This window comes from Podarcis muralis, chromosome 10 (genome assembly GCF_964188315.1).
Source record: "Podarcis muralis chromosome 10, rPodMur119.hap1.1, whole genome shotgun sequence".
NCBI lineage: Eukaryota > Metazoa > Chordata > Lepidosauria > Squamata > Lacertidae > Podarcis > Podarcis muralis.
In genome coordinates this window covers 67,727,708-67,749,541 of record NC_135664.1, presented here as the reverse complement: position 1 = coordinate 67,749,541, position 21,834 = coordinate 67,727,708, and the positions used below count along the sequence as shown (strand labels likewise).

The 21,834-nt window shown below is 45.6% G+C and overlaps 1 protein-coding gene across 1 annotated transcript in view; it reads left to right on the top strand.

Annotated features, from left to right (window-relative positions):
- Window positions 1-10,949: 10,949 nt before the first annotated feature.
- Window positions 10,950-21,834, top strand: part of LOC114605780 (store-operated calcium entry regulator STIMATE-like) — a 44,557-nt gene continuing 33,672 nt past the window's right edge. The window contains exons 1-4 of the mRNA XM_028747355.2: window positions 10,950-11,227; window positions 17,834-17,882; window positions 18,033-18,128; window positions 19,875-19,996. Coding sequence (XP_028603188.2) covers window positions 11,029-11,227; window positions 17,834-17,882; window positions 18,033-18,128; window positions 19,875-19,996 — 466 coding nt within the window. The 5' untranslated portion in view covers window positions 10,950-11,028. The remainder of the gene's footprint in view (window positions 11,228-17,833; window positions 17,883-18,032; window positions 18,129-19,874; window positions 19,997-21,834) is intronic.

Genomic DNA, 21,834 nt, shown 5'->3' with positions numbered 1-21,834 from the left:
GGGCGTACACTCAGGAGATTTCAGTTTTTAGAAAAACACTTTTAGGATTGATAAATAGAAAAATTAACCATGTTTGCAGAATGGACCAACCATGTCACTAGGACATTTCAGAGTGCGTATAACATATGTGCACTTAATGTGTGTGAATTTCTGAGAAGCACTCGTGCAAATATGTATTTAACTCTTCCCTTCCCGTTCACTCTTCCTTTTGGAGCGTGGCAATTCCACTGTTTGCAGGTCACTTTCAAACCGAAAATCTCCTTTAGTGCTTTGGCAAAAAGTCAGGAAGGTATTGCAACTGGTCAGTAAACAAGCAGGCATGGGAGAAAGCAAACAACCCCAAAAGGATCACGCCTCTTCCAGTACGATCACAGGAAATTGGGAAACTCATGGATAAGAATAGAATATCTGGATGAAGGGGCAAAATTGTGGGGGTAGAATAAGCTCAGGGGCTCCCATTGAGTTCTATGGGACAAAGTTAGGGGGTGCTAAGTTAAGGGTCCAAGCCTAATCTCTCTTGCAACTCCAACTCCTCTAACCTAGCAGACAGGAAACTGGTTATCGCAGGAAAATAATTGCAAGGAGTTATCGCTGGCAAAAAAAAGACCACATTTGGCACTGCTGAGAAAGCTGTGTTGCTGCCTCTTCTTCACCTATTTTCTGTTGACCATTGCCTTGTGCTTAGTAAGATTAGAGCAGCCCAGCCCTTATTTTATCTCAGTTGCCACTGCGGTTTCTTCCCACCCACCAGGGTGGCTCCAGAGACATTTCCCAGCTTTCTGTGGACTCACAAGAATCTAGAAGCACCTTGAAGGTTATCTAGAGACCTGCGGTGGAGCACAGGAAGCTGTCTTACATGGAATCCATCTCGCTCAGTAATGTCTACACGGACTGGCAGCAGCTCTCCAGGATTTCGGCAAGGGACATTTGCAGCCCTGCCTGCAGATGCCAGGGATTCTGCTGGCAAAGCTGATGTTCTTCCACAGAGTCATAGCTGTCAACAGTCCCTTATTTGGCAGGAAAGTCCCTTATCCCAGCGCCATGTCCCACTGCTGTCTCTTATTGATGATGTCCCTTAAATTTTCCAGGTTTCAAAGGAAGCAGCTCCTCTCCCTCTCTCCCTGCCAGCCAGGGAGGAAGGAGGCTCCAACTGTGTTGCTTGGCTGTGTTGCTCACCCAATAAGGAGTCTAAGAACGACTGGGGGGGGTGGAGCTTGCATGCCTTGTGCCGATCAAATTGGCCGCATTGCCTGGGGACTCGCCTTTGCTCAGCGCTTCCCAGCAGAGAGGTGATGGTGGTTTTCCTTGCTGCATCCCCTTTGCCGGGTTGCTGTGCTGTGGGAACCACCGCTTGAGGCTTCGATTGGCTGCTGGCTGGGCTTTCTGCCTTTGGCTCGGAGGGGCTCAGAAGTTGAACATACCTGTGCCCCAAAAATCCCTTATTTTGGCTGCTGATCCCTTATTTTTGAGGCTGCTGGTCCCTTATTTTCAAATCTGTAAGTTGACAGCTATGCACAGAGCTATGGTCATTTCCCCAAAGGATGAAGCTGTTGAGAAGCTGCTGCTTCCCACTTGTCCACATCTGGGCCAGGACTGTCAATTCAACAGTGTGTCCCCCTCCCAAGATGTTGCTGGGCTCTGATCACCCCTGATCTTTGTCCAGGCTGGTTGGGCCTGATGTGAGACATCTGGAGAGCCAACCTCAGAGGGGGTCAAGAGGGGTCTCCCACAGTCTCGCCACTGAGATTCTCTGGATTAGCAATATTTTGAATTGGACCTGGGATGCTTTGATTGCATTTGTACGCACGCTGAGCTGTGCTTTCTGCATACATCCAGTTAGGAAGAATGTATAAAACCAGTTCAAATTTGTGTTGGAAATGTAAGGAAAAAAGAAGGGACTTTTTTTCTTATGTGGTGGGACTGTAGTAAAATTAAAAAATTTGGGGAAATGACATATAATGAGTTGAAGAAAATGTTCCAATTAACATTTGTAAAAAAGCCTGAAGCTTTCTTGTTAGGGATTGTAGGAAAAGACCTGCCAAGGAAATTTTAAAACATTTTTATGTATGCGACAATGGCGGAAAGAGTCTTAATAGCAGAAGGATGGAAGAATGAAGAAATCCCGACTAAAGAACTGTGGCAAGAGAAACTGATGGACTACGCGGAATTGGCGAAATTGACACATAAACTATGTGACAAGGATAACTGTGACTTTAAAGAAGAATGGGAACCTTTTACGAAGTACTTAAAGAAACAACAAAATGAACTGAACTCCTTGGCAGGTTTTGAATAAACATTCACAAACTCTTTATTGGTAATATACAGATAGACAAATTGAGGATCTTTACAATTTTATAACATGCGGAGAATAATATGCGCTGAGAAACCAGAGAAAGGAGCTGAGGGAAGTCTGGGGTGGGGGTGGGGGTTTCTCTTTGGGGGGGAGGGGGGAATGGGGGGAATGAGGGTGATGTATTTTTGATAAATTGTTATGTTGAAATTCCTAATAAAAATATTTTTTAAAAAATCCAAAACTCCCTCTCTCTAAAAAAAAGCAATATTTCAAATTGAACCTGGGATGTTTTGAGTGCATTTGTACGCACGCTGAGGTGTGGTTTCTGCAGCCATCATAAACTACATCTTGTTTGGAATACAGTGGTACCTCTGGTTACATACTTAATTTGTTCCAGAGGTCCATTCTTAACCTGAAACTGTTCTTAACCTGAGACACCACTTTAGCTAATGGGGCCACCTGCTGCTGCCGTGCCCCCGCCCCGTGGTTTTTGTTCTCATCCTGAAGCAAAGTTCTTAACCCGAGGTACTATTTCTGGGTTAGCGGACTCTGTAACCTGAAGCGTCTGTAACCTGAAGCGTATGTAACCCGAGGTACCACTGTAATCTTTTATTAGAATTTGGAAAAGGGGATACAAAGATAATTATCAAACATATATTTTTTATTGAAACTAAAATGTTAATTTAAATAAAAACAAAAAGAGAAGAAGAGAGAGAGAGAGAGAGAGAGAGAGAGAGAGAGAGAGAGAGAGAGAGAAGATAAAGGGGGAAAGGGAAGACAAAGAGAGAGAGAGAAGAAATAATGAGAGACAAAGCCCTGACCATACCATTACCAGAATAAATGTATTTAGCATACAGGTGTTATCCCCCCAGTTCTCCTACCCTGCTATAAAGAGCAATCAGAATAATCAATTTGGAAACTGCTGGATCCAGCCCCAGTTGATCGACACATTATTACTGTCAATCACTGAGCCTGGAAAAGTGGGGCAGGGAAGAATATGCTTCTGGCGTTATCTTCTGGGTGGGAGACAAAAGGTTGAGATGCATCGTAGGGGCAGATCTGTGCCTAATATAAACACAATGCTGCCTTCGTGGGTGTAAACTTTATCCAGCTCTCAGCACTTTGAGAAACCCATTAACCATATTAGGTCAAACTTTCAAAGAACAGCCACACAATTTAGGACTAGCAAGCAAGATCATTTATTGACCTGGAGGGGTGTCATGTAGACACCTTGCTAGAGTTAGAGAGACAGAGAAAAGGTCAGTTTCAACTTCTGCAGTCTTAAGTTCATTGTTCCACATACCCATATCAGTATGGTTTTTGTTTTTAAAAAAGAAAAGTTTGCAGGAAAATTCATTCCCATTTTGCATGCAATTTTGCCAAATGTACATAAATCTTCAAAGCAATGTTTCCTGATAGAAAGGATTTTTGCATGTTCTTTTCATTCACACGGGCATTTTTATTCTCATTTTGCCCTGGTGTGCGCAATTTTGGACACATTACTTGGCCGAAGGGTGTTGCGAAACTTGGAGAAGTGCAAATTCCAAACGATGGCTCGGTTTCGGTTTGTGTACCGCTTTGGAAAATGTGAAGTAGGTAGGTTCGTCTTTGAATTTGAACTGCATCAAATTTCTCCCCAAATTTTTAGCTGTAGCATATTTTGGGTCGGTAGGTTAAACGAGTTCCATGATGGATGAAACTAGGTTGGATCTAAATTGCACAAAGCAGAATTTATCAATTGTCCCTTTTGCTGAAGTTTGGCTTTTGCCACGGCAGGTTCACTGGGCTCCCTGTTTGTGCCCCAGCTACACCGGAAGCTTTCATCCATGGAAATTAGATCGTTGCCACTTGTGGCCTTCCCCTTTTTGCACAACCTTCGAAAAGCTCCTGTTTAAGCCGTCACTGTAGCAAAGAGAGATCAGATGAGCTGGCTAAACACTGACATCACAGCACCACCTGCTGGGGATTAATATCTGCTTTAAAGTGGAAACGGATGCAACTTCACATCCTTTTTGTTATTTGTTACCAATCTTTAAGGCAGGGGTGGGGAGTCTTTTCCAGCCTGCGGCTCACATTTCTTTCTGGGCCACCTATCTGAGGCTGCACACCAATAGTGGGCAGGTAATGGTAAAGGGACCCCCGACCATTAGAGGTCCAGTCGTGACCGACTCTGGGGTTGCGGCGCTCATGTCGCTTTATTGGCCCAGGGAGCCGGCGTGCAGCTTCCGGGTCATGTGGCCAGCATGACTGAGCCGCTTCTGGCGAACCAGAGCAGCACACGGAAACGCTGTTTACCTTCCCGCCGGAGCAGTACCTATTTATCTACTTGCACTTTGACGTGCTTTCGAACTGCTAGGTTGGCAGGAGCAGGGACCAAGCAACGGGAGCTCACTCCGTTGCAGGGATTCGAAACGCCAACCTTTTGATCGGCAAGTCCTAGGCTCTGTGGTTTAATGCACAGCGCCACCTGCATCCCTAAAGCCCTGACCATACCATTACCAGAATTAATGTATTTAGCATATAGGTGTTATCCCCCCCCCCCCAATTCTCCTACCCTGCTATAAAGAACAATCAGAATAATCAACTTGGTAGCTGCTGGATCCAGCCCCAGTTGATCAACACATTATTACTTTTTTTAATTCATTGTAAATAATGTCCCAGAAAGCCTTGACCTTAGCACAGGACCACCCACTCTGACACCTCTCTTTCAGTGGCGTAGCAGCGTTTGCTGGTGCCCGGGGCGGTGCAGATTCATGCCAGGCAGGGGTGGGCCACAGAAGATGAATGGAGCCGGCCAGGCCAGCCCAGCCCTTGCAACCAGAGCTAAGTGGGGGCCATGCTTACGCCACCTGCCCCCCCGCACCCTTATCTCACAGCCTCTAGATATAGAGGGAGCGCTCCTCAAGACGTCACAAAACCAAGTACTGCGTAATTTAACCCATTGTTCACATTGCACCAACATAGCAAAGGGGAGGATGGCGACCCATGAAATTCAGCCCAGGGGTTCCTCTTACCCAGGGGTCAGCAACCTTTTTCAGCCATGGGCTGGTCCACGTCCCTCAGACCATGTAGTTGGCTGGACTATATTTTGAAGAAAAAAATGGAAGAATTCCTATGCCCCACAAATAACCCAGAGATGCATTTTAAATAAATGGGCAAATTCTGCTCATGTAAAAACACACTGATTCCTGGACCGTCCGTGGGCCAGATTGGGAAGGCGATTGGGCCGCATCCGGCCCCCGGGCCTCAGGTTACCTGCCCCTGCTCTTACCCACCGAGAGCCCCTTCTGCCTAGGCTAGTTCTGCACCACCATCACCAATTCTGCAGGATGTTTGAAGGCAAGCTAAGGGCATGTGCACCTTGTCTGGGTCAGCTGACAGCCTCAGAAGTTTCAGGAGACTAGCCGGTCCCAGAATCAAAGAATTGGAAGGGATCCCTAGGGTCATCTAGCCCCAACCCCCTGCAATGCAGGAATCTTTTTGACCAACATGGGGGCTCGAACCCACACGACCCTGAGGTCAGGAGTCTCGTGCTCTACCGACTGAGCTATTTTCTTGTCGTTTTGCTCATCCTTACAGCAAGCCTTGGGGTTTGGACCACAAGAGTCCCTCACTGCTATTGCTATGGCGTTGGGAATATTTCATTCCGTAGGCTTGAACAGAAGGGTGAGGAGTGGGCTTCCTATTGTTAGCTCACATTACCTCTCAACTGAGTTGCATTGCTGGTTCCTAAGCAACCTAGATAGCAGCCGAGCAACTGGGCACTTCCTATATTTTTCCTTTATGGATTCCATCAGTTGTTCTTGGTTTATTCTTCCTCTCTCTACATTTCTGAGCACAATTCAAAGTGTTGGTGTTGACCTTTAAAGCCCTAAATGGCCTCGGCCCAGTATATCTGAAGGAGCGTCTCCACCCCCATCGTTCTGCCCGGACACTGAGGTCCAGCTCCGAGGGCCTTCTGGCGGTTCCCTCACTGCGAGAAGTGAGGTTATAGGGAACCAGGCAGAGGGCCTTCTCGGTGGTGGCCCCCGCCCTGTGGAACGCCCTCCCATCAGATGTCAAAGAGATAAACAACTACCTGACATTCAGAAGACATCTTAAGGCAGCCCTGTTCAGGGAAGTTTTTAATGTGTGATATTTTAGTGTATTTTTGGTCTCTGTGGAAGCTGCCCAGAGTGGCTGGGGAAACTCAGCCAGATGGGCGGGGTACAAATAAATAAATAAATAAATAAACAAATAAATAAATAAATAAATAAATACAATAATTAATACCCCACCTCCCCTCCAAGAACTCTAGGCGGTGTTCGTGGTTCTTCTCCCAATAGCTCAGTTGGTAGAGCATGAGACTCTTAATCTCAGGGCTGTGGGCTCGAGTCCCAAACTGGGCAAAAAGATCCTTGCCTGGAGATGGAAAGAAGATAATAATAATAATAATAATAATAATAATAATAATAATAATAATAATAAAATTTCTTTGTACCCCGCCCATCTGGCTGGGTTTCCCCAGCCACTCTGCGCAGCTTCGAATAAAGATTAAAAAGACATTAAAATGTCACACATTAAAAACTTCCCTGAACAGGGCTGCCTTCAGATGTTTTCTCAATGTCAGGTAGTTGTTTATCTCTTTGACATCTGATGGGAGGGCGTTCCACAGGGAGGGCGCCACTACCGAGAAGGCCCTCTGCCTGGCTCCCTGTAGCTTTGCTTCTCGCAATGATATAAAGTCCCTACCAGAGAGGAATGGCAAATTATACTGTTGGACTATGCCGAAATGGCTAAATTGACTGGAAAGCTCAGGTAAAATTCGAGATCAAGACGAACAGAAATTTCAGAAAAATTGGAGTAAATATTGGAACTATATAGGAACAAATCTATAAAGCACTGGTGGGGATAGGAAAAATTTACTAGCGACTAAATTTGATTTGTGAAAAATAAGTACGGGAGTATGGAACATGTTTGATACTTACCAAAAGGGTGGAGGGGAGTCCCAGGTCTGAAAGAGTGTAGTATATTATGGTTTGTTAGAAATATGTGGTAAACCAGTTTCTTTTTTTGTATAGTCGAGGGAAGGGAAATAATAATTTAAGTAAACAAAGTATACTCTATATGAGTATTTATATGTATTCTTATTGTTACCTTCTCTCCTTTTTCTTTGTCCGTGTTTTTTTCTTTTTGTATAATCTCAATAAAAAAGTATGATGCAAAAAAAAAAAAGGAAAGCTCAGGAACCAAGAAGACCAAAAGTTCAACAAAGAATGGGGGAAAGTATAAGTTATCTTGGAGACTGTTGTGAGCAGATGGAAACACTAGCATGATTGCAATGACACTTGTAATGTAGTAAGAACTATGGAGATAACTGAGTTATATAAAAGATGGATTATTGAAAAAGATGCAGTAGAGAAGGTTTGATGACGGGACCTATGGAGGGGAAGGTGGGAAATTCAGAGAAATCTTTCAATAGTGGGTGTATATTATATTTTTATAGTTTTATACTTGTGCTTGCCTGAATGGAGGCTGGAAAAAAATGGTGTGTGAGTCTGCACAGAAACCGGCTTAGCATCCCCTCAGCCCAAACCCAAATATCTGTGCCGCTGCCGCTGCCAAGAAACTTCAGTGCTAAGATGAGAGGGAAATAGCTTTTAACTCTCTGGCAAACGTCCAAGTGGCCAACAGGTCCCTGGAATGATATTTCTTCTTCAGCAAAGGAAATCCTGTATTTCACCGGGCAAGATGGGATTGTTTTGACACGTGAACCGGTGAGAATGTAAGCCAGAAGTCTGCTTGGAGTTAAGGCATGATGGATCTGCCAAGAGACCAAAAGGAAACCTCTGTCACTGTGCGAAGCAAGAAGACGTCTGTGGCTTAGAGACGAGGGCATCCTAAAAGCTGTTGCTGGAGGAGTGCAGGAAAAAAAATGGGAAGGTTTATAGTAGAAAACCAATTTAGGGGGCACCCCCTCCCATTTTACATCCTTAACCGGCTTCTTCCATTTTAGAGCTTTTATCTTTTGTTTATTTCTTTAAAAGCATTTCTAAACTGCTCAATTAAAACAAAAATCTAAGTGACAAACCAAAATACAGTGGAACCTTGGTTGTCGAATGCTTTGGAAGTCGAAAGTTTCAGCTTTCGAACGCCAACAACCCGGAAGTGAATGCTTCCATTTTCGAACACGCCTAGGAAGTCGAACGGCTTTTTTCAATGGATTTTGCCGACCGGCAATTGTGCCTCAGTTGTCGAACGTTTCGAACGGTCTTCCAGCATGGATTATGTTCGACAACCGAGGTTCCACTGTAAGCAAAACAACAACCCAGTACTGTGGAAACAGGAATCATAACAGAGTCCAATCTCATAGGTCAGGGAAATTTTGTGCAAAAAACCCCCTGCTTTTGCAAGACATCTGAAGCAACTGATGGGTGAAGCTTCACATAAACCATATTTACTTCAGTCTAATGCACCATCGAATCTAATACGCACCTTAATTTTCACAACGTCATTTTCCCCCCAAAGGTGCACATTAGATTCAAGTACGTGGCGCTGTGGTCTAAACCACAGAGCCTAGGACTTGCCGATCAGAAGGTTGGCGGTTCGAATCCCGGCGACAGGGTGAGCTCCCCTTGCTCTGTCCCAGCTCCCGCCAACCTAGCTGTTCGAAAGCACGTCAAGTGCAAGTAGATAAATAGGTACCGCTCCGGCGGGAAGGTAAACAGTGTTTCCATGCGCTGCTCTGGTTTGCCAGAAGCGGCTTAGTCATGCTGGCCATGACCTGGAAGCTGTACACCGGCTCCCTTGGCCAATAAAGTGAGATGAGCGCCACAACCCCAGAGTCAGCCACAATTGGACCTAATGGTCAGGGGTCCCTTTACCTTTAAATGTACTGTAATAGAGCAGGGCCAGCCCAAGACATTTGGGCACCTGAGGGGAGCCACAAAATGGTGCCGCACCCCCATCAGCCAGGGATGAAGGGGCAAAATTTACAAGGGAGGGAGAAGATCAGAAGTGTCTTCTGTTCACCAAGGCTGCTGCAGAATCGGTGAAATATACTCCGAGTTGAGTGTGGATATCATGCCCTTTATTCAGCTCATGGTAGTGAGGAATGGAAGTTCCCCCAAAATGTCTGCTTTATATACGTTATTTACACAATGGGCCCCACATGATTGGCTAATTCCGGGATTCTCCTGTAGGCCAATCAGGTTGCGGATTCACTTCCACCTGGAGTAGGATTGGGTGGCTCCTGCGGAACAATCAGACTGCTGCATTCTGGATCCTATTGTTCTAGGACCAATCAGACGGCTGCATTCTGAATCCTATTGTTCTAGGACCAATCAGACTGCTGCATTCTGGATCCTATTGTTCTAGGACCAATCAGACTGCTGCATTCTGAATCCTATTGTGAATAATGTGATATGTTGCAGTGCTTGGAATGACCCAGTCCAGTTTCGCAAAGTTCATGCCATTAGTTCAAAAATCTCCGAGCTGCACCTGAAAATGGTTCCCACAATTGCCGTGTGAACTGCTGGGAGTCTGCGTGCCACTCACCTTGAGTGGAGTTTAGACGGATAAGAGTAAGGAGCCTCCAGAGTCTCAGACTATCCCTGTATCTTTATCTGTATGCTGACTTCTCTCTATCTATCTCTTTGTTGTTTAGACTGATAGGACTTAGGTTGCATCCCATTTACAGCTTCCTCCTCCTCAAACTTCTCTCCTGGATCTCAAGTTGAGACGTTATCTTTGAACTGTCATCTGAGAGAACAAAGGAGCCAGGATGGCTGGCTTGTTCTTCTCTAGACGAGTTAGACTAGAATAAGAAACCTCTTATCTCTTAGAAATGTATTTCCTACAATAAACAACTTAATTACCTACAAGCATCTGTGTGTGTTTGCGATAACAAACAGGTGAAGTCTACTCTTTTAACCAGATGTACCAGCCAAACGTGCGGTGGCGCTGTGGGTTAAACCACAGAGCCTAGGACTTGCCGATCAGAAGGCCGGTGGTTCGAATCCCCATGACGGAGTGAGCTCCCGTTGCTCGGTCCCTGCTCCTGCCAACCTAGCAGGTCGAAAGCACATCAAACTGCAAGTAGATAAACAGGGGTCACGTTCCCAGTCCTGCTTTGCGCACCCTCTCCGGGGATGGAGGGAGAGGCTGGGAGAGGAGGGTAAAGCCCAAACCGTCGGGTAAAGGAGTAAGTCAGCGGTCCTCAACCTGTGGCTACCCAGATGTTGTTGGACTACAACTCCCATCATCCCTGAGCTCTGGCCTTGCTAGCTAGGGGTGATGGGAGTTGTAGTTCAACAACATCTGGGGGGCCCACAGGTTGAGAAAGGCTGGAGTAAGGTCTTAGGCAGCCATAGGCAAATCCCGGCCCTCCAGATGTTTGGGACTACAATTCCCATCATCCCTAGCTAGCAGGACCAGTGGTCAGGGATGATGGGAATTGTAGTCCCAAACATCTGGAGGGTCGGGATTTGCCTCTGCCTGGTCTTAGGGGCCCAAATGGTCTTAGCACACCACCCCTCGGCGTCTAAGGGTCTCCGCTGACCCATCGCCCCCCCCCCGGCTCCTTTCCCCCTCGGGGGCGTTGCCCCCTGGCGCCCGGCCCCTTCCCGGGGGAAGCAGCTACAGGAGCCGCCTCCCTCCCCCTCTGAGCCCGCGGCGGCGCCAGCCTTTGTTCGGGGCGGAGGAAGGCGGACGCGGGGCGTTGCGCTCGCCTCGTCTAGGAGGCTCCGCCGGCCGGGATGGCGCTGCTGCTGCGCCCTGTCGCGCCCGCCCGCCCGCTGCTGCCGCTGTCTCCATCGCTGCTCGAGCGGCTGCCGGGCGCCAACGGCAGCCAGGCGAAGAGCCGCCCGCACGGCTGCGACAACGGGGCGCTGCTGGACCGCTTCGGGGTGCTGGTGCAGGCGCTGCTGGCCGTGGTGGCCTTCAGCACCCTCATGCGTAAGTGGAGCCCTTGTCTGCCTGCCCTACACCTCCCTCTGACCCTTTCTCCTTTTACCTTTTCCTCCCCACTTTTCCTGAACAAGATCCAGTGTCCTGGGTTCGAATTCCTCGCTGGGCAAAAAGGTTCCTGCTTTGCGCGGGGCTGGACTAGATGCCTCTCATGTTCCTCTCCGACTCTACCGTTCTACGATTCTGTCTTTTCCTCCTTTCCCCCCTTTCTTCATTCTCCCTTTTCTCTCCTCTCCTCCGTTTCTGTTCCTCTATTCTCCACCCTCTCTGTTCTCCACCTTTTATTTTAATTTCTTTTTATTAAAGGATTTCCGTAGTTACCAAGGGTACCTGCAACGTCTCTGTTTTCAATTCATAGAGTCCTTTCTGCTGGTCAGTTTGGTTGCATTTGGTGTGAGACACTGGTGTCATAGATATTGTGAGGTTTGTTGTTGTTTAGTTGTGTCCGACTCTTCGTGACCCCCTGGACCAGAGCACGCCAGGCACTCCTGTCTTCCACTGCCTCCTGCAGTTTGGTCAGACTCATGCTGGTAGCTTCGAGTACACTGTCCAACCATCTCGTCCTCTGTCGTCCCCTTCTCCTTGTGCCCTCCATCTTTCCCAACATCAGGGTCTTTTCCAGGGAGTCTTCTCTTTTCATGAGGTGATCAAAGTATTGGAGCCTCAGCTTCAGGATGTGTTCTTCCAGTGAGCACTCAGGGCTGATTTCCTGAAGAGTGGATAGGTTTGATCTTCTTGCAGTCCATGGGACTCTCAAGAGTCTCCTCCTGGACCATAATTCAAAAGCATCCATTCTTCAACGATCAGCCTTCTTTATGGTCTAGCTTTCACTTCCATACATCACTTCTGGGAAAACAATGGCTTTAACTATACGGACCTTTGATGGCAAAGTAATGTCTCTACTTTTTAAGATGCTGTCTAGGTTTGTCATTGGTTTAGAGAATCTGGGAGAAAGAAGGCAAGTAATGATCTTTCATTCTTTTGCTTAGTATATGTGCAGAAACAAACAGACAGCCAAATGAAAAACCTATCCTCGCAATGCTGACACAAAAACTCCAGTTTTTATTTTTTTGTTCCTCTCCCTCTCTTTTCCCCCTCTTTCTTCTCTCTGATTTTTTCTTTTTTTTCTGTTCCTCTTCCCTTCTTTTTCTTCTGCTTTCCCCCTCACCTATCCTGCAAAGGTGGGACAAAGGTGGCGCTGTGGGTTAAACCACAGAGCCTAGGACTTGCTGATCAGAAGGTTGGCGGTTTGACTCCCCACGACGGGGTGAGCTCCCGTTGCTCGGTCCCTGCTCCTGCCAACCTAGCAGTTCAAAAGCACGTCAAAGTGCAAGTAGATAAATAGGTACCACTCCGGCGGGAAGGTAAACGGCGTTTCCGTGCGCTGCTCTGGTTCGCCAGAAGCGGCTTAGTCATGCTGGCCACATGACCCGGAAGCTGCACGCTGGCTCCCTCGGCCAGTAAAGCTAGATGACCGCCGCGACCCCAGAGTCAGTCACGACTGGACCTAATGGTCAGGGGTCCCTTTACCTTTATCCTGCAAATGTAGTTAGTTTGTCGAGGGACAGCAGTTGAGTTATTGAGTGTTGCTGGAATCCCAACCTCCAACAGCAAGGCTCTGCGGATCCTTGCGAAAGGACACTTTCGGTGGAGAAGATGCAGCAAAAGGCAAAAGTCGGATGCACCGAAATCCCATATGCTTGAGAAGCACCTCCAACACCTGGCCATTCAACCTACCTTTTTTGAAGTGGTCTCCTCTTGCCCCTCCATCCTTTATCCCTCCTCAGAGTGACCCTTTCCAATCCACCTGCCTGCTGCCCCATCCTCCAGCCATCTTGCGCCTCTGACTCCAAAACAGGTTCCCTACCCCCCTAAATATCAGTCAGATGAAATCATTAGAAACCTTGCAATCAATCGAAAAAGTGCCCTTAATTAATCTAGCAATCAGTGGGTTTTTTCATATAAAAGTGCTGGTAATTCCTGTCTCACCTCACAGAGTGTTTCTTGTGGGGGAGGAAGGGAAAGGAGAATGTTAGCCGCTTTGAGACTCCTTCGGGTAGTGATAAAGCGGGATATCAAATCCAAACTCTTCTTCTTCTTCTTCTTCTTCAGAATGTTGTCAATGGCAGCACAAAATGATTGCCGTTGTCTCAAAAAAAGAGGTGATGGTAGTCCTGAACAAAAAGCAGTGTGTGCGTATTATCATCTTTAATGCAAGTATTTAGAAAAGCTGCACCTAGAATATTAGGATTGTAGAATGTTAGGATTGTAGAGTTGGAAGGGACCCTGAGGGTCATCTAGTCCAACCCCTTGCGATTCAGGAATCTCAACTAAAGCACCCATGGCAGATGGCCATCCAAAACGTTCAAGGAAAGAGAGTCCACCACCTCTCAAGAGAGACGGTTCCACTCTTGAACCACTCTTACTGTCAGAAAACTCTTCTTGATGTTGAGTCGGAATCTCCCTTCTTGAAGCCATTGGTACAAATTCTACCCTCCAGAGCAGGAGAAAACAAGCTTGCTCCATCTTCCATGTGACAGCCCTTGAGATATTTGAAGATGTCTGTCGTATCTCCTCTCAAGTTTCCTCTTATCCAGTCTAAACATACTCAGTTCCCTCAACCGTTCCTCTTAAGTCTTGCTTTCAAGACCCTTGACCATCTTGGCTGCCTTCCTCTGAACATCTTCCAGCTTGTCAAAATCCTTCTTAAATTGTGGCGCCCAGAACTGGACACAGTATTCCAGATCTATTTGGTCCGCCTTGTTGAGGAGTTGAGGTTAGACCGATGAAGGAATGATGGGCTGGAATTTTGATGTTGCATCTTAGTCTGACTGAATATTAGGGTGCCTTAATTTTGTCCTAATGGGCTTTGCCCTAACGCTGTAATTATTATTAATTTATGTGACTTTATTAGTCACTTATCAGAAAAAGAGAAACCTCCAGATGGTTTATGTACCCTTGGCCTTCTAAAGGGTAATCTTAGCATGTAATGACATCTCTTCAGCCTGTCCCAACTTCTCCCCAGACATGAAAGTTACTTCTTTGCGCTTCTGTTTTAATAACGGAGGGCCATGGTGGAATCTTCTGGGGTCATCACATATTCAGGTCTGTCAAGAGGCCTAGAAACTCAGCTTCTGTTTAAGCTTGGACTTGTAAGTAGCAAGAGCTGTTGCTGTTTTAAGGGGCCAAAAGTGAGGAGATAAGTTGCTCTCACAGCTAGCGCATGCATGCATCCTAAACCTGGATCGTAAGCTTTGCCTATCTGAGCGTCCTAAACATTCCCCCCCACCCAGCACCCCCTGGGTTTTGCTCTTTTGCCAGATGCACCAAGTCCATCCTAACTGTTTGTCTTGCCATGTGTTGCTCCCGGGACTCCGCCACGCAGCTGCTGAGTCGGTTGCCTTGCATTGTTCTACAAAACTCAGCCATCTGGATGAGTGGCGTTGGTGAAGCTAAGAATGCAAAGAGGGGAGGGGGCTAGCTCATCGGCTGGGTGGGCCAGGGCCCTGCGGGCAAGTCCTGTGGCTGCCTATGTCCCTGATGGAGGGCTCTGTTTTGAGCCGGAGATGTGGATAAGCGCAGAAATCCAAATCTTACATGTGTTTTCCTTTCGTGCATTTCGCAGTCAGAGGCATTAAGAGCTTCTGAATACCAATTGCTGGAAACCACAAAAAGAGGAAAGTGCTGTTGTATTATTATTATTTTAACTTTTATTGATAAATGCAATACTTGCAAACACAAACCAGAACACTAAACAAACTTATTATTATGTTGTTGTAATTTAGTCATTTAGTCGTGTCCGACTCTTCATGACCCCATGGACCAGAACACGCCAGGCACTCCTGTCTTCCACTGCCTCCTGCAGTTTGGTCAAACTCATGCTGGTAGCTTCGAGAACACTGTCCCACCATCTTGTCCTCTGTCGTCCCCTTCTCCTTGTGCCCTCCATCTTTCCCAACATCAGGGTCTTTTCCAGGGAGTCTTCTCTTCTCATGAGGTGGCCAAAGTAATGGAGCCTCAGCTTCAGGATCTGTCCTTCCAGTGAGCACTCAGGGCTGATTTCCTTCAGAATGGATAGGTTTGATGTTCTTGCAGTCCATGGGACTCTCAAGAGTCTCCTCCAGCACCAGAATTCAAAAGCATCCATTCTTCGGCGATCAGTCTTCTTTATGGTCCAGCTCTGACTTCCATACATCACTACTGGGAAAACCATAGTTGACCAAGCCACAGAGACAAGAGGCAAGAGCATTGGAAGACCAAACCAAACTTTGGAAAAAGAAGCCATGGCCTGCTTTATCGTCAGTGGGACAACTTGTAGTTAATTTGTAGTTAATTTGTTAAACTGCAGCTTAGTGTTAATGCACTAAGTAGGCGCTGCAGAGTCAAGAGTCCTGTTCTACGCGGACTTGTAAATTTGGGTTTGAAATTTCACCTCGGTGGGTGAAGCTGAAGCAGAAACAAAGTGCCGCCGTCTCAGAGTTGCGACTGAAATGAATTTAAATGGTTCACAGAAGGACACTGGGTCCCAGGGAGAATAGGAAAGTACACATGCGGCCTTTCCAGATGTCCTTTTTATTGAACATTCATCATGATTTGTGCTCGTGATGTTATGTGGCAGTGATCTACAATACTCCTTTTAATCCCATTCGCACCTGTAGACTTTCCAAGGCGGTCACACTGCTTTCTTCGTAATAAGTCTGTGTTCTGTCATTTCCTGCTAAAATCCTGTGACCTTTCATACCACAAATGTTCTGATTGGGGGGGGGGGGGGGAGGTTGGTCCTGCTTTTGTTGTGCAAGAGTGCCGCTCCATACAGAAATAATGCAGAAGCCGTTGCAGAACAGCCAACAGAGGAAATATTGAGGAAACATTGCAGAACATCTAACAAAGCAGAACGATGAGTGGAGAGTCTGGTATAAATTAATCACAAATGTGGTTTAATTGCAGCAATGATATGTTGCAGTCCGTCCCCCGTCCCCCAAAGCAAAGAAAAACTAAGCTAAGTTGGAGTGGGTCATAGAATAAGGCTAAATAAAACTAAAGGCTTTTTTAAACTTTGCAAGGAAACCATCATTCTGTCATTCCTCTGAAAGGAGCGCAGGGCAGAACTAAGGATTGGACCTGGTACAAGGGTGCTTCCTCTGTTCCTATAAGAACCTGCAAGGAAAGTAATAATAATAACAATTAATACCTTCAAAGATGATTAGAGTTGTCATCCAGCAACATCCTGATTTAAGTTTTTCAGAACCCTCTCAAACGTACACAAGAAATACCACTTGTCATCTGAAACCATCAAATTTCAAGTGTGTGTGTGTTGTCCTCACGATGCCCTCCGTTGAAGATGCTGATTCTACAGCGGCATCCCAGGATTGCTTTGATGTGCATCTAATGCCCCCCCCCATAACTTTTTAGGTCAAGCAAAATGAAATGGATCCCATGGCCCCCTTAAGCCCCCGTAATCTTGGCTGGCGCTCTCCAGTGCAGAGCCATCTCTGAATTAATGCCCTATTAAGCAGTTAATTATTTCTCTCTCATACTCCCTTTTATCTTTTAATGCAGCCGTTTTACTGCCTGTGATAATTACACCGTCTCTGATAACTCTCTTAAATCTAATGAGGCCTGACAAGACCTGCTCAACAAGGCTGTACATCATTAACTCTCCTCCTTTCAAAGTTGTCGTCTTATCACACTCAACAACTGTATTTTGTGTCATTTTCCAGTAAGAGAAGATCTGTGTTTGTGTGTATGTTATCCTCGGATCTCCTGGCTAGCTAAGAGCCAGGTTCATCACTTCCAGGATTTCTCACCCTGATTTGCTAGCAGAATGCTGCTTAGTGAAGCCGGCTTCCTGTGGCTTCTGCCATAAAACTGAATGGGTTCCCATTTAGTTCTATGGGAGGGAGTTAAAAGGAACCAAAAGCCAGTGCACTTGCGATGAGACCCAAAGAATCCCTACATAAGAAGAATCTGAAGGAAAATCTGTTCTTCCCCTATGGGGAATCCTCTGGAAAAACAATCTCTCAAAGGACCTGTTGATGGTATTTTGCCATTGTACTGTTGAGAGTGTATTAACTTGTGGTCTGTGTGTGTGTGGTTTGGGAGCTGCACGGTCAGGGGAAAAACAATGCTGTCCAGGGTTGTAAAGACTGCGGAGAGAATAAATGGGTGCACTCTTCCCACCTTGGATCAAATCTATGCTTCCAGGTGCCGTAAGAAAGCTGCAGAGATAGCGCAGGATAGTGCGCACCCCGGAAAAGATCTCTTTCAGCTTCTGCCTTCTGGAAGAAGGTACAGGGTTATAAAGACCAGGACTAGCCGCCTGAGAAACAGTTTCTACCCAAATGTGATTTTGGTTTTAAATGCAGTGTAAGGTAGTCTCCATGGGAGTATATTGTATTTAAAAATGGGGTATCAGAGTTTTTAGGGGTTGGGATGGCTGGGATAGCAGGCTTGTTGTTTTTTGAATGCCTTATGTAGATTTTTCAATTTCATTGTTCTGTATGGGACAGTGACAATAAAGATTATTATTATTATTCTACAGAACCGTCCCCCTGTCCTTTCTACAGCCATTTAAATGTTTGTATTTCTTTACAGTAAAACGATTTAAGGAACCAAAAGGAGAGAGGCGACCCTGGAGAATATGGTGAGATCACTTTGTTTTTCCTTAAAAAAAATAATTGAAAAAAAAATCTCTGTATTACAGTATGCTGTAAGTCACTCAGAGGCTTTGTTGTGTAGCGAGCGACTTAAAAAGTTCAATGTATAATAACAATGCGTTCCAAACTCTTTCAAGGTTTTACGATACGTCGAAGCAAGCCATAGGCGCCCTTTTCATCCACTTTGCCAACGTCTTCCTGTCTGACCTGACTGAAGAAGACCCCTGCTCTCTGTGAGTTTGGCTTGCATGTGAAGGGACCTGGGTGGGCGTCAGGGGCTGGAGTCAGGCTCAGGCCAGCAATAAAGCACCCTGTGTCTGTGAAGTTAACTCTCCAAGGAAACCGAAACTGCTCAGGCCTAGTGATCATTGAGGTCTTGCCCTAATGAGGCAGTTGCAAGGTATTATACAGTGGTACCTCGCAAGATGAATGCCTCGCAAGATGGAAAACTCGCAAGACGAAAGGGTTCTTTGTTTTTTGAGCTGCTTCGCAAGACGATTTCCCCTATGGGCTTGCTTCGCAAGATGGAAACGTCTTGCAAGTTTGTTTCCCTTTTCTTAACACCATTAATACAGTTGCGACTTGACTTCGAGGAGCAACTCATAGAACGCAGTGTGGTAGCCTTTTTTGAGGTTTTTGAAGACTTTGGTGATTTTTGAAGCTTTTCCAAAGCTTTCCCGACACCGTGCTTTGCAAGACGAAAAAAAATCGCAAGACGACAAAACTCGCGGAATGAATTAATTTCGTCTTGCGAGGCACCACTGTATATGAAAAATGGTCCATCAAGATCTTCTGGATCCTTAATGAAATGATCTTGAACAAGTTTGGTGAAATAGGAAAGCTTTATTGAATATGCTTGTAAGTGCGTAACCTGAGTACAGAACGGGCACACCGAGATACAGAAACCATGCCGTTTTAAAGCCGAATTTCGTAGAAAAAAGGGTGTGGAAAGTCCACAGCATGTCTTGTTTGTTTTATTAACATAATATCATCCCATTTCCCCTGCTAATCATTGTACAAATATGGTCACGAGCCCCCTTAGATAATTTTATTGATCCATCAGCAGAATATCTGTACTGCAGAGTAGTCTTCATCACCTACTCACTGACCACAAGGTGCTCCACTTTTGGGCTTTAACCATTGTCTGTCCCTAATACAAGTTCAAGCCAGTTTCTTTTCTGATAAAGAAAGGTATTAAAAAGGATTTGTTTTAAGTTTTTCATGTATGCTAAAACTCAGTCTAAGTTTGTTTTTTTAATTGTTTAATTGCATCAGTTAACAAACATGGATACATATGCTATAATGTTATTGTTTTAGTTAAATAAATTGTTTAAATTTAAATTGTTATTGTTATTTTTTCTCCTTCCAATAAAGTATAGCAGAAAAATTGTCCAAATATAAACAGTTAACTTATTAAACTTCACAATAATTTCATAATTTGTTTATATACCTGGTGTTAGCCGCCCTGAGCCCGGTCTTGGCTGGGGAGGGTGGGGTATAAATAAAATTTTATTATTATTATTATTATTATTATTATTATTATTATTATTATTATATCTCTCTGTGTATTTCTAACAGTATAACCAACTCAGTAATTTTTGATATAACTGTAAAAACTACTCTGAAAATCTATTATTTCCAAAATTGAAACCTTCATCCGGTTGTCAATATTAATATGATACCAGCAAGAATGAGTCTTTCTGTAAAAATAAATAAAATGATTTAAATCAAGTCTTACTGACTAGTGATGTAAATCCTGATTTAAATCGATTTGATTTAAATAAAATCCACCCTGATTAAAGCCTTGAGCAGAAATGAAGGTGGGAGTTTTGAGTGCGTTCTGAAGTGTTCACGTGGGTTTTTATTTTATTTAATTTATATATTTACCTATACCCCACTTTTCCCCCTCAGTGGGACTCAAGGCGGCTTACAGATAAAAATAAGAACCGCCAGAAAACAGTTGTATTTTTTTATTACAGCTACCTGATGAATTTTATCCTGGACGCCACTTTGGGGATGCTGTTAATTTGGTTCGGCGTTAAAATGGTGTCCTGGGTTGTGGAGGGTCGGAAATGCATGCATCTTGTCTTTGGGGAGTATGGTAAGTCGAGACCAATCTACTTCAGATGGTTGGCGGTTCGAATCCGCACAATGGGGTGAGCTTCCGTTGCTCTGTCCCAGCTCCTGCAACCTAGCAGTCCGAAAGCACGCCAGTGCAAGTAGATAAATAGGTACCATTGTGGCGAGAAGGTAAACGGCGTTTCCGTGTACTCTGGCTTCCATCACGGTGTCCCATTGCACCAGAAGCAGTTTAGTCATGCTGGCCACATGACCCAGAAAGGGAACCTTGACCTTGACCTTGGGCTAGTCACACTTCTCTGAAGTCTCTCAGCCCCACTCACCTCACAGAGTGTTTGTTGGGGGGGGGGAGGGAAAGGAGATTGTGAGCTACGTTGAGACTCCTTAGGGTAGTGATAGAGCGGGATATCAAATCCAAACTACTACTACTACTACTACTACTACTACTACTACTACTACTCTTCTTCTCCTCCTCCTTTCCTTAACTTGTTTTGACCCAATAACAAGGGACATGTACTCAAGTGAAGTTGTCTTCCTGCCCAGAATTATGTGGCAAGATTCAGAGAAGCTGGTTTCATAGAATGGTTGAGTTGGAAGGGGTACCACGAGGATCATCTAGTCCAGCCCCTTGCAAAAGACACACCCTTAAAATTACAAAACACTGCTTAATTTTGGTCTGTTCTGAAATGGTCTTTTTTTGTGGAAGCTTCTCCTTATGGTTCCACTGGGTGGCAGCAGTTCCTACCAAATGCAAAATCTAACTTCACGGACAGCTCTTAAACCTCACTTTGCCTGATGTGAGATAAATTGTCAGTCCTGATACTTAAAGAGCACCCCCCCACACACCCCACCCCCAGTTTACATTTCATTTTATAACATATATACGACAGGGAGAGCAATTATAACAGGCAAATATTAAAAGATTAAAACAACACCACAAATAGGCCTGCAAAATGAGTACAGTTGCGCAGGGGTTAAAGTAAAGTCCAAGTAAAGACTATCAGTGTTAGCATGTTGCAAACACCTTTTTGGATGTTAGTAGGGGAGCTGCTGGGGACGCGGGTGGCGCTGTGGGTAAAACCTCAGTGCCTAGGACTTGCCGATCGTATGGTCGGCGGTTCGAATCCCCGCGGAGCGGTGAGCTCCCGTCGTTCGGTCCCAGCGCCTGCCCACCTAGCAGTTCGAAAGCACTCTTAAGTGCAAGTAGATAAATAGGGACCGCTTTATAGCGGGAAGGTAAATGACATTTCCGTGTGCTGCGCTGGTGCTGGCTCGCCAGCTGCAGCTTCGTCACGCTGGCCAAGTGACCCAGAAGTGTCTTTGGACAGCGCCGGCTCACAGCCTCTAGAGCGAGATAAGCACGCAACCATAGACTCGGACACGAGTGGCCTGTACGGGCAGGGGTACCTTTACCTTTACCTTTAGGGGAGCTGGTACTGTTCTTACTGGCTAAATGGAATGGACCAGAAAATAGCATCTTCTGAGTTTACGCCAATAAAACTCAGAGATGTGAGGAGTTAAGAGTCCATTGTTTATTGCAAAGCAATAGGTTATAGTCAGATCATTCTGCAAAACTGCAACCCCGCATAGCTGTCAACGTTTCCCGTTTTTTTAAAGGAAATTCCCTTATTCCAAATAGGATTCCTTGCAAGAAAAGGGAAAAGTTGACAGCTATGCAACCCTGCCCGGTGGTCCAGGAAGTGGTATTTATAAAATTTCAAACAAAGCATTTCAGTTTCCACCAATCATATGCAGTGGTACCTCTGGATGCGAACAGGATCCGTTCCAGAGCCCCGTTCGCATCCTGAACAGAACGCAACCCACGTATGTGCATGTACAGGTCGTGATTCGCTGCTTCTG